Raw genomic sequence first — 19,280 nt, 5'->3', positions numbered from 1 at the left:
TCTGAGAATTACAAAGTTCTAGTGAAACGCTACTGTAGGTATCAAGCTGTCTTCGAAATTAATCTGTTTTCTATTAAGGGTGAACAATTATAATCATAAATTGTGTTACTATAAATAAGTGCTTTTATAACAACTGTATGCATTTAGTAACCAAATTAAAAATCTTACCAATGAATATTTGATGAAGCTGCTTGTGTGTCAAAGTTAGACTACAATCTTTCTTCTCCTGAGTAGAAGATGGCATAGGATTAAGCCAGCTCCAAACCTGTGGTAAGCACAAGACACTGTCTCAGAGCAGGATCAAAATTCCTATGCTTTTTAATATGGTGAACACATTATGCTCACATACTACTCAAGCATTTAACTTACTCCTTTGTTTGTAGATTTAGAAGCAATTGCTGCCAATTTTCGACTGGTTAACATGCAATTGTCATCTAAAGGAAGCATTTTGTGCTGTAGCTTCTCCTTGGGAAAATCTGCAACTGAGATGTTTGGTGACTTAAGACCTTCAGCTGATTTAATGCCTATGCTCACAGGATTGTTATAAATATGAAACTGCCTACAGGGAAGGAAAAAAACAGGAATGTGGGAATCTAAAAGTTTGAGCATTCCACGATCTACACATGAAATTATTTAATATTGTTAAACAAAACAATTAATATTTTAAGTAGGAATATTTCATTATTTAAAAAACCCTCAAGCACAGAAAATACCTTGAAGATTCTTTTATTGTTTTGGTTTTTACTGAAAAATAAGGCTAGATGACCAGTAAGATTAAAGGATTGTATCTGCTTCAGTCCAAAGAATAGATAACAATTTGCATATGGTTTCCATTACTTGGGGTGAGCTAGACATCCTAGTTGGAAACACATATTTATTATTTAAAGAGAATCCAAAACAATGTTACGTTTTTTCCTATTAACCATAACCAAGTATTCTTAAAACTTGACACTTTAATTTAAGTTCATTTTAAGCTTAATTTCAAGTGCCCTGCCTCTATCCCTACATTTCACCCAGGAAGTGACCTCTATGTGTCTAAATATCTGAATAAAATAGGTTTTGAATGCATTATAAATGAAAGTCCCAAGATCATAGGCATTTTGGCACGGGGCAAATTTAGGTATATGATTGGTGCCATTAAGTTAATTCTGCATATATATTCACGTATTTTGTGTATGAGCCTAAAGTATTTATTTACCCTTTAAACCAAGTCTTACCTAGCAGCCTCTTTCACTAAACGACGATGTCTTAACCTGGAAACGAAGTCTGTGTAGTATTTCTTACATTCTTCTCTTAACAGTTGTTCAGAGTGAGTATAAGCAAAATCTGGGTCTATATAATTATATCTCTCATTCTTTGTGAAAATTGTCCTAAATATTTAAAGAGAATTGTAGTTTCATTACACATGTAAAAAGATTCTGGGTCTTGTTAGAATGAAAACGTATTGATTTTGATACATATATATTTCATTCCACACATTCTTGTTATCACACTGATTATTAATATTTGACCTTGTAAAGGCAAAAATAAAAATGAAATATTGCAAATGTAATAGCTACATTTTTAGTTTCTTGTAAAAACATTCAAGAAACTTATGTGCAAGAGACTCAAGAATGCAATGAATTTTAAAGTACTGTTAGCCTGAAGAAAACCCAGTGAACTGTCATATGAGTAACCAATCTTGATCTACTATATGATATATAGATACATTTATGGGTTTAAATACTAGATTCACATAATTTTTACCTGTACTTTTTATTCCATTCACTAGGCCTAAGGCTGGCTGCACGATCATTAGGAAAAGCTGTAAGTGCATCATCCTTACAATTCCTGTTTTTCCGGTGAGTATGAATCTGTGTTTGGGTTGATTTAAGGATTGCCACAGGTGCTGTATCACTGAGCTGTCCTGTGCCACGAGCTACAAACTGTCCAGTTGCATTGGAAATCAAGGGTGTTAGACCTTAAAATTCAAATAAAACATAAACTAATATTTTCTAAATAAAATTCAATGTATTAGAAAATATATCTAATTTACAATGGTCTACCCAGCAGCACAACAGCTGGTCACCCATCCCATTGTGTTTTCCTCAGAAAAGAGGGAAGAAGGCATTCACACCATACCAAGAGCCAACTGCCTCCCTGGGCCTGGATCACACAAACAAACAGCAGAGCTCAGACCAGCTGTTTCCAGCTGTGATGCTTTGTCTTGCATAGGCACATCATCAGACATTCAGCTGCCTCTGTCCCAGTGCTGTTCACAGCGTCCTAAAGCTTGTCTTAAGGGCTGCAAACACAGGCATGAATTTTGACAAAAGCTCCCAAGCTATAACAACAAAAAGAAAGCTCAGATCTTTGTTACTCTAGTTTTAGAAAAGCACATCCACATGAACATTAAAGAGAAAAACTACGGCAGAAAAAGTTATACTTCAACTGCCCTTTCCTGCCTCACCTGAAAAAAAAAAAAATTGAACATGAAATACATTTGTTTTACCCACTTTAGCCTTACTTTAATCCAAAATGGCTACCAAAAAGAAACCCAACCAAAAAATCAAAAACTACTTTCCATCTTCTAAGCCACAGGAGTGATTACAACTTCCACTGGCCAGAAAAGCACAGTTTGCAAGAAGTTTCATTCCAGTCTCTCCCCTGCCTTCACCTGAATACAGAGACACATGTACACATACTCATCTGCAGAGAGTAGGAGAAGATAACAGGAAGATATAGAACCATCTAGAAAAGGATCAGAAAAAAACAAAATTTTTCCTCCACACTTCAAGCTTAAAAGCAAAACACATATATCCCTCATAACCTCTTTACAAACCTGCAAAAGGGAGGAAAATGGGGACATTATACAGCAAATGGCAGACAAGAGCATGTAGAAAGCCCAAAAAACTTGAATACTACATTAAATCTTTGATCCAAAGAAACCACTTATTTCAGTTGTGTTTCTGAAGCAGGAAAACTGAAGGAGCTCTGGATTTCAATAATAAAACAAAGAAATTGCCAAGGTTCAGTTTCTCATCAATTCTTGATAGCCATGGATTAGAAATACTTTCCTGAAAGTAGCAGGAATGCCCAGTGGCTTATCAACCATTCTGGTACTTGTAGGAAGAACAGCATTTTATCAAAACTTTCCAGTAGCTTCCTGTTTTTACTCCGCCACAATGGAGAAAATGAGTATTGCCTTCCTGTTTCTCATTAGTGAGTACATCTTCAAGCTGGCAGCAGCTAAAGAGAATTCAAGTTCCCCCCCACATCAACACACAGGCACCAGTGCACAGGACAAGCCCATTGCAGTGGTGCTGCAGAGGCTGCAGCACATCTGATGCTAGAAAAAATCATGTTTGCCATGACTGGTTTATAATCCAGTGACAGCTTAGTCAAATCTACTGTAAAGTGTTTGTTCACAGAAAACATCTGGAATACAAGGAACAAATTAAAGGCTAATTATTGCTCATCCTGAAAGATTCTTTATGCTGGCACAGGCTTCACAGGAGGGGAAGAGCCAGTGGACACAGAACAGGTAGCAGGCTGTATGAACTGGCAAATTCATCTGGCAGTAGTAACTTTGAATCAATAAAGAACATGCTGTTATCTTTCCTAGGTTCTTCCTGTGCTTTACATACCTCTCAATTTATTCCTGAAACATCTTAGCACTGCAGCAGCATTGCTTGCAAAAGCTAAACCTTATAAAAGTTATAAAAGTATGATGAGAATTTATGCTTTAAGAGTTCAATATTTTATAAAGTTATGGGAGGGTGTACCATTATTTTAGCCATTGTTTTGTAGTCTTATGGGACATATGTTATACAACTGACCATTCCCTGCAGTCCCAAAGAGATATTACTTTTTACAAGCAAAGTAAACAGAGTAAAAAATTCTCTTTTAAAATGCTGAAAATGTGGGTTTAAAACATTTTATCACTTTTCACTTACGTTTTTAGCATCTTACCAGGATTAATTGTGAATAGAACGCTTTTTCGTTTAGATTTACACACACCAAGTAAGGTCAAATATATTTGATGAAAGGATTTTGTCTTCAAAACATCCACATTATTTTTATCTACTCCTGTACCAATGATATCAATAATTTGCTTCATCTCAAATGTTCCTATTTGACGTGGAGAAAATGAAAACTTCACTTCCTGGAAAAGAAGACTCATTATGAGACATATGAGGCAGAAAAGAGTCAAGTTTTGTGTAATTCTCTATATGACTGAGTCACTGAGTCACTTCTGTCCACACATCTCTAAGACAGGTGTTCAAAACTGGGCTTGCAGATGTACCAATAGGCACATAAAAATTAGCAATATAAGGTAACATAAAAGTGTGACACATCAGAACACAGCAAAGTCTCATTTGTTTACTTCTGAGAGAAATCTTCTGTCCTGAATTACAGGTTTGGGAAATTGTAAATGTTTCCATATTTGACTTACTTTTTGGCAAGGTTTCTTCCATTAAAAGAAATATTATCTTACTTGAATATTTTTTATTTACTGAAACAAATTAACAGTATCCTGCAAAAATATTTGAGTATAAATCAATCTTCTCAAATCAGTAAAAATTAAAAAAAAAATTTACAGAGAGAAAAAACCCTTTTAAAGTTGCCTTAGTACTACAATTTTTTTTCACATTTAAAGTAATACAAAGTAATATAAAGTAATAACCTAAGAGAAAGAGGGAATTACCTTTTCAGATTTTTTTTCAAGTTTTCCTCTTTCAGGAGAAATACTGAAGTGAGCAGTCTTGCGGAAGCTGAATGTCACTGGAAGGAACTCGGATTCATTTTTCATTGTGCACACAACTTGTGTTTGTTCACCCAAATAACACTCCTTAAAATCAATTACTGTTCCTGGCTGAAGAGTTAACATCACAGGAAACCCAGAACCCATCAAAGCTAAGTCCACGTGACAAGAATGACTCCCTGCATTAGACAAACAAAAACAAGCAAACAAACAAAAAACCAAAAAAACCAAACCCCTCTCACACCCATTATCTCACTAACAGAAAAGTCATGCTGTAGTTGTATAGTCACAAAAATAAAATAACACCACAAAGCAGAATGTTTTATAATGCAGTTTTTATAAACCTGAGATCTTTACTTATAATAGCTGTTAGATAATGTATACCCTCAGTAAGGAGATTGAGGATGATCACACACGCACTTGAAAATGCACAAAACTGGTATTACAAAAGTGCTGGGGGCTTTTTATGTCCTTCAAATATTTTCACTTACAATTATTATAATTTATAATTAAGTTGTAGGTGTTCATTCGTGACACACATTAATCCCTTCTTCCTACTCACTGTTCAAAGAGGTTTTGGTGCTGAAGCATTAAAGATGCAAGTTAATTTATTTGTGTTGATACAAACAAACAAACAAAGCAGATTTACCATAGAACTATTAAGATTATCAAGAATGTTTTTAAAAATTAAAATATCAAGATATACAATTTTATCATCCATATATATATTTCTGATGATGACTATACATTTCTAACATACTTGTGCTTGCTGTGGCACCGTCACTGAGGGTCTGTATACAGCCACCTCTCTTCCCAACAGATTCAAATCTCAGAAACAGGACATAATCTTGAACCAGTGATGAGTCCTTCACTTCAAGGTTTCTTTCAAATTTTCTGTAAGAATCACAATTTCTAATTAAAAGATAGGAAAAAAAATAAACCTCTAAACCCACAAAAAATCAAGATATATTTTTGAACATCCAGTCTGGCCTCTTTGCTGTCAGTAACAGCTCGAACAAATGATCTTCACACTTCCTTTCAAAAAAGGCAAATAGTAACAAATTTAAACTCATCAATATCTGTGTGATTATTAGACTGGTAATTTGATATCTTTTCCAGTCTATAACAGTTTTCTAAACTAATACCACATGCATAATAACTACCTGTATTTAGATTTGAGTAAGGGAAAATGGCAAGAGCACATTTGCTTTTTCTTTTCCTTATCCAAGAAGAAATGTTTGTTTATGTTTAGTTTTTGGTTTTGTTTTGGGGTTTTTTGTTTGTTTGTTTGTTTTTTTAATGAGATGACAGCTCTCCGAAATGTTTCACTCTCTTGGTGGTTAACATATGACAAAATCTAATAAAATTCCTATTCTCACAAAACCATCTCAACCAACTCTTACTTCAAATACACCCTTAGTGTATTATAAAACATAAAATCATAGAAACACTTCAGACTTTGCTTTCTTATTTGCAGAATCACACCAAGAAATTCCTTTTAACACACACAAATATACAAGAAGTTATTCAGAAATAATTTGCAGACTTATTAGCTCAAAATTATTTTCTCTAACACAGCTCTTGCAGAACAGTGCAGACCAATCAACTTGTGCGTGTGTGTGCATTTAATTGGTATCACTCACTCACTCTGGACTAAAGCACAGTGTAATCAAAGATTTCTCATAAGGCAGCAAAGTTCCTTCATTGGGAACACACAAGATCAAGGTGGAAACATCTACATCTCTATTTTTCAGGCTTAAGTCTTGTAAAACAGCATCTGTATTCCCCTGAAGATCTGTCCCCTAAAAAAAAAATCAAAATATGGAATAGTTCAGCCTGCTCTTCTTTCCCTTTTGTGTTTTTTTCCCTACACATACATTTTCATGTATAACAAATAGAAAGACGTAACACAGGAAATACATTGACATAGTTACACATCACATGACTAATAATCAATTTTTAAATCAATTTCATGTCAATGTTTTGAATTCTCTTTTTGAAACATGATTCTCAGTCAGATTATTTCACTGTCTGAGAAAAACAAGTGAAACCACAGATGACTGACATCTTAGAACTCAAAAGTTTATTTTTGTAACTCCTAGTAAGTAGTAAGAAAAAAAAAATTAGTAGGATTTAAAGCAAAATTGCTAAAACAAAAACCCCAGCAAAACTAAAAGAACCACACTCAGGGAATGCAATTAGCATTTTTAAGGTTAAAATATCACATAGTGAAACAGAAATAAATGAAAAACTCAGTTCTAGGGTTAAATTGAAGTAAAAAACATGTTGGTTGGACAGAAGTTTTGGAAAGCCTATTGATCAGGAAAAACTACGATATAGTAAACAAGACTAGAACATGAATGTTGAGAAATAAAAAATGCAAATGTAGAAATGAAAACTAGTTTTCAACTAAAATAAAAACCAGAGCAGTTTCTCACCATCTCTCCTCCAACGGCATTGTCTTCCAGTACAGCCACCCAATCCATACACTCAGGGCTTTCATTGTATAAATTTATTTGTTCAGTCTTTGAAGTCCCAAAGTAAAGAGGTCCAAAGTTAATGCATTTCAGTACTTTTCCACAAGACACTCCAAGAACTTTAAGAACTTGTTCAACCACAACACCTTTGATCCATACTTCAGTGCAGCCATGACCTTCCAACTCCACTCTGCCAGTAAGAGTAATAAGCAGCAACATGTAATGAAGAGAAGTGTTAGAAATAATCAGTTTGGTTAGTTTGGTTTGAATTAGAATTTGTGCAAAAAAGTAAAAAAAAAAAGACCCAATCCAAGCTTTCCATAGATAAACTACGTGGGGAGAGCAGGGCAGAGGCCATGTCCTTGACAGTGGTCTTACAGGAATATCACCAATCAGGAAAAATCCCACCTTACATGGTGGAGTTTTGGGTTTGTTTTGTTTTTTGAATTTTTCTAAATGTTTGACATGATAGGAATGACATCTGCAAAGAATTAGGAGGTGCCCACAGACAATACACTGCTCTTATCCCTCAGAGTCTTTGTATCTAAATACCAATTTTAGTGTATAATACCTAATTTTCTCATAGGGAACTGGAGCTAGAAGTTCATCTGAATAAGCATGAAAGAACTGCAGCTGTTCCTGCCTGGGAGCTGCATCTTGATGACACCACAAATGACCAACAGATCATACAGACATTGTACAAAATTTTGTTATTAGAATTCTACCAGAACAAAGCATGTTTGTTCTTGATGAACAAAAGAATCAAGTAATAATACACCCTGTTTTTCAAACAGTAACATCTGTCCTTATGAATAGCCTCTGAGCTGAAAACAAAATTTTAATTTAAAAAAAAAATCTTTGTTTTCAGTAGTCACATATATAATTACACAAGGGATGTGGGAGAGGGTCTCAAACTCTCTAAATATCATCTTGAAACTTTTGAAGAGAAGATTCCACTGAGAATAATTTTGCTTGCACATAGAAGGTAAATGTTTATAGATAACATGGTAAATGGAAATAACCATGGTGTTTTCATGAAAATTATACTCTCTCCAAATCAAATTCCTGTCAAACACCCATCACAAGACTTTAAATATAACCCTGTTTAAATACATATGTACACCTGTATACATATATATTAATATATTTGTGCAAGGCTTAACAAGAAAACGTAACATTTCATTTAGTCTAAAGAATATAACAACAACTACTGGGAAACACCAAATTCACTGACAGAATTAAGCAGAATTTAAGGCAGGAAAAGGGTGCAGGATGAAATCTGCGCTCTGTGTAGTTATGTTTTCTCAGCTGAATAGATAAATTATCTACTAGACTGCATGAAACAGTAGCCAAGATAAGGTGAAGAAAATAGTGATGGCAGCCTGGACAGCAAAAGTGAAGCATAAAGCAGGACACATAGCAACCAAAGGGTTGAAAGTTAGTAGCCAAAGTATGGTATGAAGGAGGATGTAACTGCGAAGCAATAGCACAGATACCACCTTGCCTGTCACTCTATGAGAACTTTTCTCCTGCTGCTTCATTTCCTCTTCCAACAGGGCAAAAGCAAGAACAAGAAAAATTGAACTTAAAGTTTATCTTAATAACTTAAAATAAAATGGAAAGCTTCCATATTCACCAAAAAAAAAAAAAAAACCCAAAAAAAAAGAACTAACCAGAAAAAACAACCCACAAAAACTCCAAACCATGAACCAAAACTAAACCAAAACACCCAACAAACCAACCACACCCTATTCCCACATTGCCCAGAGAGGTTGGGGACATCCCATCACTGCAAGTGTTCAAGGATAGGCTGGATGTGGCTCTGAGTAACGTGGTCTGGTACAAAGTCCCTGCCCATGGCAGGAGGATTGGAACCACAGGACTTAAATGTCCCTTCCAAGCCAAACCACTCAGTGATTCTATAAGGTAAGCATTTAACAGCAATCTACTCCTACAAGAGTTAGTGTTGCAAATACATTCCTTCCAGTGAAAATAAGATACATCAAAGAACACCATAATGTTTCTGACTCCTGAAACATATAAAGTTAAAAGAAAACAAGCAGTTACAGAAGCTAAGAAAAGTGAGGAACACAGGATGTGCAGAAAGGTGAAAGATACAAAAGCCCCTGGTTAGTTTTATTCCGAAAAATGTGCAAACATCCCAGATCATTAAGAATTATGAAAGATTTTTATTAACACAACCAGGTATACAATTTATGCTCCACTTTTCTGTGAAGATAATATAACAATCAAATTAATTTAATAAAACTAAATATTAAAGACAGCAACTGATGCTTAGGAACTTAACTTTTTTAGATAACAATTCATAATAAAGACAAGAATTAATAACAGACAAAAATGGAATTTATAGAGCTGTATTTCTTCAGTCATACACTCACTTCATCACTTCTTTGATGACTCCGGGTGCATCTGTGCAGATATCCACTTTAATTGTCCTTACTGATCTTGGCTTTACCACTCCTCTGGTAGGTTTTATGTTAAACAGGACAACCCCATCGTATGATATTCTAAATACACCTAAAAAACCCCAGAGCAATAAACAGAACGCTACAAATATAAAGCTGTAGATTTATATGCTTCTATTACATGCTTGAAATTACACAACACATAATGCAGATGTTCAGAAGCACTATGTTTTCCTATGAAAAAAAGGAAACATAGAGTTAACCTTTTTAAAAGCTATTTCTAAAAGAGAGTAGACATTATTTCCAGGCTTTAATTATTACACCACATGTCCAATTCCATTTTGCAAGCTATGATTGTAACAGGAAAGATATTCAAATTCTAAACAAAAGTGACTATGTCACAAAACAGCTGTAAGTAACATTTTCAAGTTATACAAAGCTCTAGGGAGATACAGTAGCCAGGAAGTTAAGGGCACATTGCAGGTAAAAACAGCTTCTATGATTTGGTCTGTACCTAACACAGCTTACTGCAGAAGAAAACAGTAAGTATTTCTAGGTTACAATAGTATTTTTTAAAATGCAAAAAACCCCTGTATATGACAAACAACACTAATGATCTGTCATTATATCATAGACACAAAGAAATTGTTTAAAATGTATGAAAAATGCACTTTTTGATTTCATAGAAAAGATAATCTCTGATATGAGATCAGAAACAGGAATAAAGGACTTGTTTAGTGCATGGGATGACAAGTTAAATGCAATCCTCAAGTCTCAGGCCAGCATAGAGCACTTCCTGCTCATACAGTTTACGTGCTGTTACTGTGACCTGCTGTACGATTTACAGAGCCTACAGAAACACAGATTCAGCTGCTCTTCCCTTGTCTGCCCTCAAGACATTCTTTACTAACCATCACCTTTTTTCTAATTTTCATTCAATCCTAAAAAACTCCACCATGCAGCCTGCATATATCATTCAACAGAGTTTATACCTAGAAACAGTTCCCTATACATTATGAAAAAAATAATATCATACAAATTAGTTGTAGATGCATATGTACTGTAGTTTATCGCATTTTCTTCACCTAATCATAACTGCTAAAAGTAATAAGTTAGCATGTATGAGAAAGACATTATATAAACTACATACTACATCTTTAAGTTGAACTGGCTAGGAAAACCCTCCCCAGTAATTTCTCCTTTTGTTTAATGGAAAAAAAAAAAATTAAAAATCTGCTTTATCTAGACAGAAATTTGATTTTTTTATTTTTGGGGGTTTTTCTGGGGGTTTTTTTGTTTTGTTTTGGATTTTTTTTAATAGTGCAACTCATCTCTGTGTTTCTGTAATCATGTATTTTCTCTTGGTACAGTATTCATATGAGAATCTAGGAGACAAACGTTCCCACAACCTTGGCCTAATGCAAAAAAAGACAGCCTGTAACGTAACGACAGCTGCACAAATGAGGAACCAAAATAATTAACTGCCTTAAATTTGTTGTTTGAAATTCAGCATAGTTGCCACCCTGCTTCTGGAGAAAGGTGTCTGCAGCTTTGTCCACTGCAAAAGGCAATCAAACAGGTTATTTGGATCAGGTAAGCATTCTTATGCTCCTTTGTCCATGTTTCTTACTCTCCTTGGAATAGCTGCTCACAGAAATTTAGGGATGTGCCTGTTGTAAAAGCTGTAGGATTTCAAAAGTTATGGCAGCAAAATAAAAGGCCTCTCATTATCTCTTAGCAACAAATACAGTTCAATTCCCATCCTAGAGGACTTTAGCTCAGAAAGTGCAGGGAACTCATAGTTGTTTATTCAAGAGACAGGTCTGGGGATCACAGAAGCACAAAGCAAGGGCAGATGTAATTTTCTGCTGTCTATGCTGGGCACACTAAGGCAATGAGCAACTATTATTTTTACATCTTTCAAATGGGACTCAAAAGTAGAGAACTCATAAAATTTTCAAAGTTCTAAAGTAATTTTTCTTTCCTAAATGGAAACATAGTAGTGGCTACATAAACAGTGGGCCACGTACAACACCTGCAGCTACAATACTCATAATCTACATAACCCAAAATTTCAGCTAATTGCTACTTGGTCACTGAAGTTTTAAGTTGCATAAAAGATGCTTTCCAATAAAATAAAATATTTGTATGATTTAATGCACACTAAATATTTACCTGAAGTTGATCCACGGTTAGCAATACTAATCTCTTTAGTAATTAGTTTATTGTTTGCCATCATTTCACCAAAATCCATCTCTGACTCTATTTCCAGACAACAGTACGGAATTAATCTGCAGAGACAAGACAACATTATATTTCCCAGAACTTGAAAATACCTTTGCATTTTAAAAGAAATTTGATTAAGCAGTCCAGTGGAAGAGAGTTCTCCTTTTGTCCTAGTTGTCCTATCAAGGTTTTGGCAACTCACTTCAGCACTACAGCATACTCAGGGAAGGTATAAAAGAAAGGTACTTATCTATCAGCCTGTTTAATGACTGACTATTCTAACTTTAAAACAATATAGCTTTAAACAATTAGTCAAAATTAAACGCATACATTTCTATTTCATTTTAAATACTTCATTACAGTACTTCAAATAAAACTATCATGGGTTAGTTGCATCACAAAATAAGACCAAATAATTCACCATAATCCATTATGAGCTGCCTGAACTAAAAGCAGTGAGGAAGCAGTGCCAATGTCCTTTTACAGTCCTGTGTTTGATACATACTTTATGTAACTTTAGCAAAACTTATTACAACAGACAGAAGTGGGTAATGACACATGCCACAAGCTAATTCTATTACTTATTTAAAAGCCTCAGCCAGTGTGATGATATCACTGTATTGGATACTTTTTAGGCATAATGAAAAGATCATGCCTCAGGAAACTTGTATTTTAAAGACTCCAATACAGTGACACCTCTGATCTCACATCAAACCGTGTTTCAAATCAACTGCATCCAGACATTTACTGGAAAACTGAAACAAAAGTAATTCTCCTCTCAAGATTCAAATATTACCCTTCCCAAGTGGACAGAAATAAGCATACATTCTAAATGCAATGAGATTTTCTAATAGATACAGACCTGTGCAAAAAGGAGGTAGTCATGTTAAAGGGTTCGGGGTTAGTGTTTTAATACAGTGTGAGGTTTATTTGCTTGCTTTAGTTTGCTGGCTGGGGTTTTTTATGAAGCTGGAATTTACTGCTTTTGCGTGACACAAAATACATTTTGGAAAATGCTGATTAAAAGAAATCATAAAGTATACTTTTTTTTCCAAACACACACACACACAAAAATATTAAAGCCTGTCAACGTTTTCCCTGCAAAAGACACTTAAACACGAATGTCTTAGGTTACAATGTAAGATGTAACCAAAAGTATGTATTCTATCACCATCTGTGAAAACCAGGTGGGGCAGTGTTCTTTGTCTCTTCCATGACACATCCCTGATAACTCCCTCCGGGGGATATCTTCTGTTAAAGGGCCACCAAGCCTCACAGCATGACTCATAAAATTACATCATCCCACTGTGAGATGCTCCGCCCAGGGGGAGGAACTGAGCATTCCTGCCTGGATAGAATCTGAGGTCTGGAACACCACATTCAGCCCTTACCTACTGGGGTCCCAGAGGACAAGAGCTACATAACCACCACTGGACCTTCAGAGGAGCACCAGACCCTTCTACAGGATCACCACTTCAACAGGACCACATCTATCACCTCAAGAGGAGTGCAGCCACCGTTTATTCGGACTGCTACCACCACCCTGCCCAGCAGGGTGTCAGGTCCTATTCTGACTCTGTCAGTGTTTCTGTACTATTGCATTTATTTTTAATATTCCTAATAAATTGTAGTTCTGACTTCAAGTCTCTCACTGGTTTGCTTTCAAACTAGTACACATGAAGATGTGAAATCTATTAATCTATTGGAAGTCCTTTCCAGAAAAGAGTCCCCAGTAGCATTATCATCCTAAGTGGCCTTACCTTCACAATACTACCCTGATAAAAATTTTCAAAATTCCTTGAACAAGTGACGTTGCTCTAAACCACGCACCATATTTGTAGAATTAGGCACCATATGTTTCACTATAATCCAGATTTGCATCTGTTATGAACAATTACTGTAAAATGTTTTGTATTAATGATTCAGTACAAAGCAAAAACATTAAGAGTAGTTGTTGACTTGTCTAATAATACAGAATTCAAGATTATCAACATTATCACAACCAAGTTAGAATAAGGCAAAACTAAAAACCCAGACTGTCTGTGATCTTAGAGGAACGTCACACCAATGAACTTCTTACCAATGTACTGCTCTGAAAAAAAAAAAAAATCTTACTTTTGTAAGAAAACTTACTGTTTGTTTTCCATGCAATTGACAGACTAATTACAAAGCCATATCTGACACGTATAAGTAAACTTCCCACAAGATTAAACTGCAAATATTAACAGCAGCACATGAACTTCTGAATATCATACCCAAGCAGGGGGATATCAACTATGTCATCGTCTACTAAAAGAATTAATTTATCCTGAAGATCTTCTGCACAGTTGGGAGTATATTCCACAACAGCTTTCACTTGAAGTCCAGATGCAATGGGTTTTTCTGGATTTTCCACAATCAATTTAAACTGAAATTTAAAAATAAAAAAGTTTTTAATTGTTACACATTTCTAGATTAAGAAGGATATACACGTAGTTAATTTTCAGAAGAACACAAATGTTGATTTAAAACTTACCATGAACTTTTATGTAGGATTTTATAATTTTACCTCCTTGTTTACTGAAGTTCAGACTTTTTACAGGAAAAGAGAAAGACAGAATGAATTAGCAAAATTTTCTAGTCTTTCCAAGAGAGCTCCAGCTTCTCCTACTATTGCAAAAAAACCTTCTGAAGCAACACAAAATTAAATCAACTATTATTCAGAGAAGAATATCTTTAGTGCCTGAGAAAAGTACAAGGATTAAGTCTCAGTTCAAAGCAGCAACAAAAGGGGACAGGTAAGAGTTTCCTGTAGGTCTGACTGACATCAACAGAAAGTCTCACTGCACACTAAAAATCTGCTTGAAAGGCACCTCCAGTCTTGGGGGGTCAAATGAAAAAGAAAAAAAACCAGAAGCAGCTGACAGAGAGCACCCCTTCCTCTCTCAAAAAAATAGTGCTGCATTTGGTGTTAGTAACCTTCTGTTTAAATCCAACACCCCCTGCACCTTTCCTTCAACAGAAGATACAAGTAACCCACTAGCACATAGAGGGAAATGCAGCCTTTCCCACATTCCTAGGAAAGCCTCATAGTAAAGTCTAGAGCTCCTCTGGTGGTTCAGTCTTACAATTCACAGTACCCCATGCACAGTGGTCTTCTGCTGTTTATGTCCAGGTTAAATATTTTTTATTTCTGAAAGACAGAAATACTTCCCAGTATTCTCTAAGTTTTCTGTTCTAATTTATGTTTTAAATACACAAACATAATTTACTACTTGCTGTTTCTGCTGTCTGAGCATCTCCTATTCCTTTAGAGTCCGCCTAGCAGTATAAATACTCAACTAAAGGAAATTTGTTATGTCATGCACATCATGATTATGGGCTTGATATTGAAAGAGTGGCCATGTTTTAATTCTGAGGTGTGTAGAATCTATCTGTTCTCTAAAAAGAATTAAACATCCAAGCTTTTTCATTTTATACAAGGCAAAATTGTTCTATTGTACTAGGAACATACAATGGAGCCTATGGAAAACTGCTTTGTGAGCTTAATTCCTTGAAAGGCATTTCTTGGCCATGCACTATGACAGCTCAAGAAAGGTTATTTTTCAGTGCTTCCACTCCGTGTATGTAATGCATCAGAATGTACTTCAGAGGAGTCATACACTTCAGAGCCTTGTAAACACAGATAGCAACATAAGGTCTGGGAATGAAAAGGGGCAACACAACAGACCTTCCTGGAACAGAGGCTGTGAAGTGGAATCTTGTTCCCTAGCTGTTATCTTGGTCATCTCCTGTACAATGGTATAAAAATATACAGCAAAAGGCAAGAGTTAAGCACAGAGGGGAAAACCACAAAGCTATGATTTAGTAACCTTTTCTCTTTTCTAAAATTGACTCTGCCTTTCCACTTCTGGAGCACATGAAAAATGGATAAGGCTGATAAAAACTAACAAAACAGAGTAAGCACAGCCCTACCAAATCAAGCACTCTTGACAGTTTCCAGCTCATACCAAAAGTCTTCAGCTACAGTTTAATAAGAATCAAGCTGCCACTCTTGCCCTCAAAAAGAAAGGCTCACTACTCAGTGAAATTATTCAAGGTACTTCAATTATCTGAAAATCATATTGATGACCACCCTGAATTATAGTTCAAGTTGCCATAAACACAAAGCAACATCAGCTTTTGCTCAACCCCTGATGCCAGTTCATTCCAACCTTTTGATCTTAATTTTGACATCATTTACAAACAATAAACTACTAACCACAGCAGGGTTTTGCTGGAGCCACATAGGTTAGGAAGGCTCAACTGGTTAGAATAGTAAAGATGCATTTGCCCTTAAAAAGTCTGGCAATGCAGTGACTTTTCCAGAACTTATCCGATGTTATTAATAGCAGTCATACTATCTTGAGAAAGATTGCAAACCTCCTCTTTTCTGAGAAAACTTAAACTACTTCTTTTTTGAGAAAGCTTTCATCAAGCAAATACTACAAGGGGACTATTCCAGTCAAAAAACTTAAAAGTATACAACTCCGAAATGAGGTAAGAGAGCTGTCACTTCCCACATTTGGGGTTCACACCACAGGAAAGTGTGTGAGATTTTACAGAATGCTCCCCGAAGTTACAAGGAACTCGTGGGCTTCTTGCGGGACGAATTCTGGAGAGCGCAAAGCCAGCCAAGAAGGCAAAGCAGGATTTGCTGCCGACAAGGGAGTTGATCACAGAACCGCTAAGGCTGGAAAAGACCTCCAGCACCATCGAGTCCAATTGTTAATGGTCCATGTAGTAAGGAAAGCCTGTTTATTTCTACTGAAACTATGGGTTTAAGAAAGAAGGAGCTCTCTCTAAACTGCTCACAACCTCGGGAGAATAAAGAGCCGGGAAGCTCAGAGTTCCCTTCGTTCTGCTGCTGGTCCCGCGGGCTGGAGGCGCGGCCGCAGGCAAACCCAGCGCGGCCGCTGTGTGCAGAGAGGCGGCCGCGGGCACCCCCCGCCGCCTCCCTCCCGGCCGGCCCTCACCTGGGGCCGGTTCGGCGGCAGCAGCTGCAGGCGGCAGGTGCCCGCCCGCAGGTTCTGCACGGTGAGAGCGGCGCGGTAGCGGCGCCCCGGGACCGTGTCGCTGAAGCGCAGCTCGGCCGGGTCGATGCGCACCCCGCACACGTCCCGCCACCGGCCCGCCATGGCCCGGCCGGCCGCCAGCGGCCGCTTAGCAACGGACGCGGAGCGCTGATTGGCGGAAAAGACGCGGGGGGGCCAAAACCCACCAATCGGAAGAGGAGAAGCGGGCGGGCTCGGGTGAGCTCGGCTGGGCTCGGCTGGGCTCGGCTAGGTTCGGCTGGGCTCCGCTAGGTTCGGCTCGGCTCGGCTCGGCTCGGCTCGGCTCGGCTCGGCTCGGCTCGGCTCGGCTCGGCTCGGCTCGGCTCGGCTCGGCTCGAGTCGGCCGGGCTCGGCTCGGCTCGGTCCGGTCCGGCCCGGCCCCTTGTTCCCGGCCCCTTGTTGCCGGCCCCTTGTTCCCGGCCCCTCGTTCCCGGCCCGTGCCCAGTGGAAGGGATTTTGCTCCCGAAGCGGTGGCGGTTCCCTGTGGTCCGAGCCCGAGGCAGCTCCTCTGCTCCCTCAGGCGCTGCTGCCTGGCCGGGTGCAGGGAGCCTGGTGCCATCCCATGGGTGCCAAGTTGGACAGGAGCTGGAAGGAAATAAAAATCCCAGACCCGCTGGTTTTTCGGAAGTGCACCAAAATGGCCACGTCCCGTTGAGTTGAATTTTACAGAATCACGGAATTTTTTGAGTTGGAAGGGACCTCTGGGAGATCACCCAGTCCAACCACTCTGCCAGGGCAGGGTCACCTGGAGCAGGTGACACAGGAATGTGTCCAGGTGGGGTTTGAATATGTCAATACAGGGAGACTTCTTGACCTCCTTAGGCAGCCTGTTCCAGTGCTCTGGCACCTTCGACATAAAGTTCTACCTCATATTGAGGTGAAACTACTTTTGTTTTAGTTATGGCCATTGCTCCTTGTTCTGTCACTGGGTACCACTGAAAAAAGTCTGGCACCATCCCCTTGGCATCCACCTCTGAGATATTTGTATGCATAAATGAGATCCCCTCTCAGTGTTCTCTCCAGACTAACCCGGCCCAGCTCCCGCAGTCTCTCATTATAAGAGATGTCCCAGACCCCTCATCAACTTTGTGGCCTCTGCTGGACTGTCTCGAATAGCTCCTTGTCTCTCTTGTACTGAGGAGCCCAGAACTGGACACTCCAGATACACCCTCAGTAGGACTGAGGAGAGGGGGAGGATCCCCTTCCTGACCTGCTGGCCACACTCTTCCCAGTGCACTCCAGGATAAGATTTACTAGTGAAGAGATTCCTGAGCCACTGCCCACCGTGGGGCTCAGGCTTGGTGCTGTCCTCCTCATTCTGTTCACCCCAGGTGTTTCCCGCCATGGGTCCCACTCCAACTACAGCCTGGGAGAGTGAAGGGTGATACAGACATGGGTGCCCTGGGTTTCTTAAAGTACAGGTGGATTGCACTGGAATAAAAATGGCCTGATTTCTCTTCTGGGCCTCCATGTCAATCACAGACATGGTCTACACAGAACTAAAGCAAGCACTAACCCTTTTGAGTGCTGGTGGGAGTTCAGTGTCTGCAGTGCCAGTGACCATGCTAGTAATTCATGGCATGCATTTAGTGAGTGGTGGTAGATGTGTTCCTGCTCTGATCCTTCCTGCACTATAATTGAAGTGATAAATTGAGGTTGACAAGATTCCAGAACTTAGACTTGGAGTGTTATGGGCTACCCTGTGTTTGGTTCAAAATAGCAGAAGAAAGGAGGGAGAACAGCACATGCAGAAGGTACACAGAACCTCAGACACCAGTTCTGATTAACTCAAAATGTTTTGCCTTGGATCACTTCATCTCTTGAAAGTGCATAAGGACTCAAATTTTTTATATTTTAGAAGTCAAATATGAGGAGCTGCAAACATGGATTGCACAGATCAGAATTAAAAGTACAAAAACAGAAAAAAAAACCCTGTTTTTAATAGGTCAAGAAACCTAGAGGGAAAAAGGAGAGAGAAAAGCCTTTGTTTCTGTTGCTGGGGAAGGATACTAACAGGTCTTTTTGTCCCTCTTAAAGATTCAAATTATAGCTACCCGTCTGTATATCACTCAAAAATGTGCTGGAATACAGCATTGCAAGCACTAGGAGTAAAAGCAACTTGAGGGAGTTCTTTGGGAATACTACTTGAATCTGTTTTATGATAACATGGTTGTACTTAATGGAAACACACACAAAAATAAGAAGAAAAAATTAAAGGAGAAGGTTGCCTTATCAAATAATTAAATTCCCTCATCTTTTTCAATACAGAGTGGGGAACACTTCTACATAGTTTCTCTGGTCCTTTGATGCTAATTCTTTTATGGCAGAATTGATT

The 19,280-nt window shown here is 38.0% G+C and overlaps 1 protein-coding gene across 1 annotated transcript in view; it reads right to left on the bottom strand.

Moving 5' to 3' along the window:
• Positions 1-17,052, bottom strand: part of CFAP47 (cilia and flagella associated protein 47) — a 270,533-nt gene extending 253,481 nt beyond the window's left edge. Inside the window, exons 1-13 of the mRNA XM_042035463.1 lie at positions 16,868-17,052; positions 14,129-14,280; positions 11,823-11,938; positions 9,621-9,759; positions 7,183-7,411; positions 6,392-6,546; positions 5,505-5,638; positions 4,688-4,923; positions 3,952-4,144; positions 1,747-1,960; positions 1,218-1,370; positions 370-559; positions 169-265 (exon numbers count right to left, since the gene is read on the bottom strand). Of these exons, the coding sequence (XP_041891397.1) occupies positions 169-265; positions 370-559; positions 1,218-1,370; positions 1,747-1,960; positions 3,952-4,144; positions 4,688-4,923; positions 5,505-5,638; positions 6,392-6,546; positions 7,183-7,411; positions 9,621-9,759; positions 11,823-11,938; positions 14,129-14,280; positions 16,868-17,029 (2,170 nt within the window). The 5' untranslated portion in view covers positions 17,030-17,052. The remainder of the gene's footprint in view (positions 1-168; positions 266-369; positions 560-1,217; positions 1,371-1,746; positions 1,961-3,951; positions 4,145-4,687; positions 4,924-5,504; positions 5,639-6,391; positions 6,547-7,182; positions 7,412-9,620; positions 9,760-11,822; positions 11,939-14,128; positions 14,281-16,867) is intronic.
• Between the last annotated feature and the right edge of the window lie 2,228 nt (positions 17,053-19,280).

This window comes from Corvus kubaryi, unplaced genomic scaffold, assembly GCF_017639235.1.
Source record: "Corvus kubaryi isolate FWS band 111438036 unplaced genomic scaffold, C.kubaryi_AGA036_p1.0 133, whole genome shotgun sequence".
Classification (NCBI taxonomy): domain Eukaryota; kingdom Metazoa; phylum Chordata; class Aves; order Passeriformes; family Corvidae; genus Corvus; species Corvus kubaryi.
The sequence above is the reverse complement of the archived record's forward strand: the minus strand, read 5'-3'. Positions and strand labels throughout refer to the sequence as shown.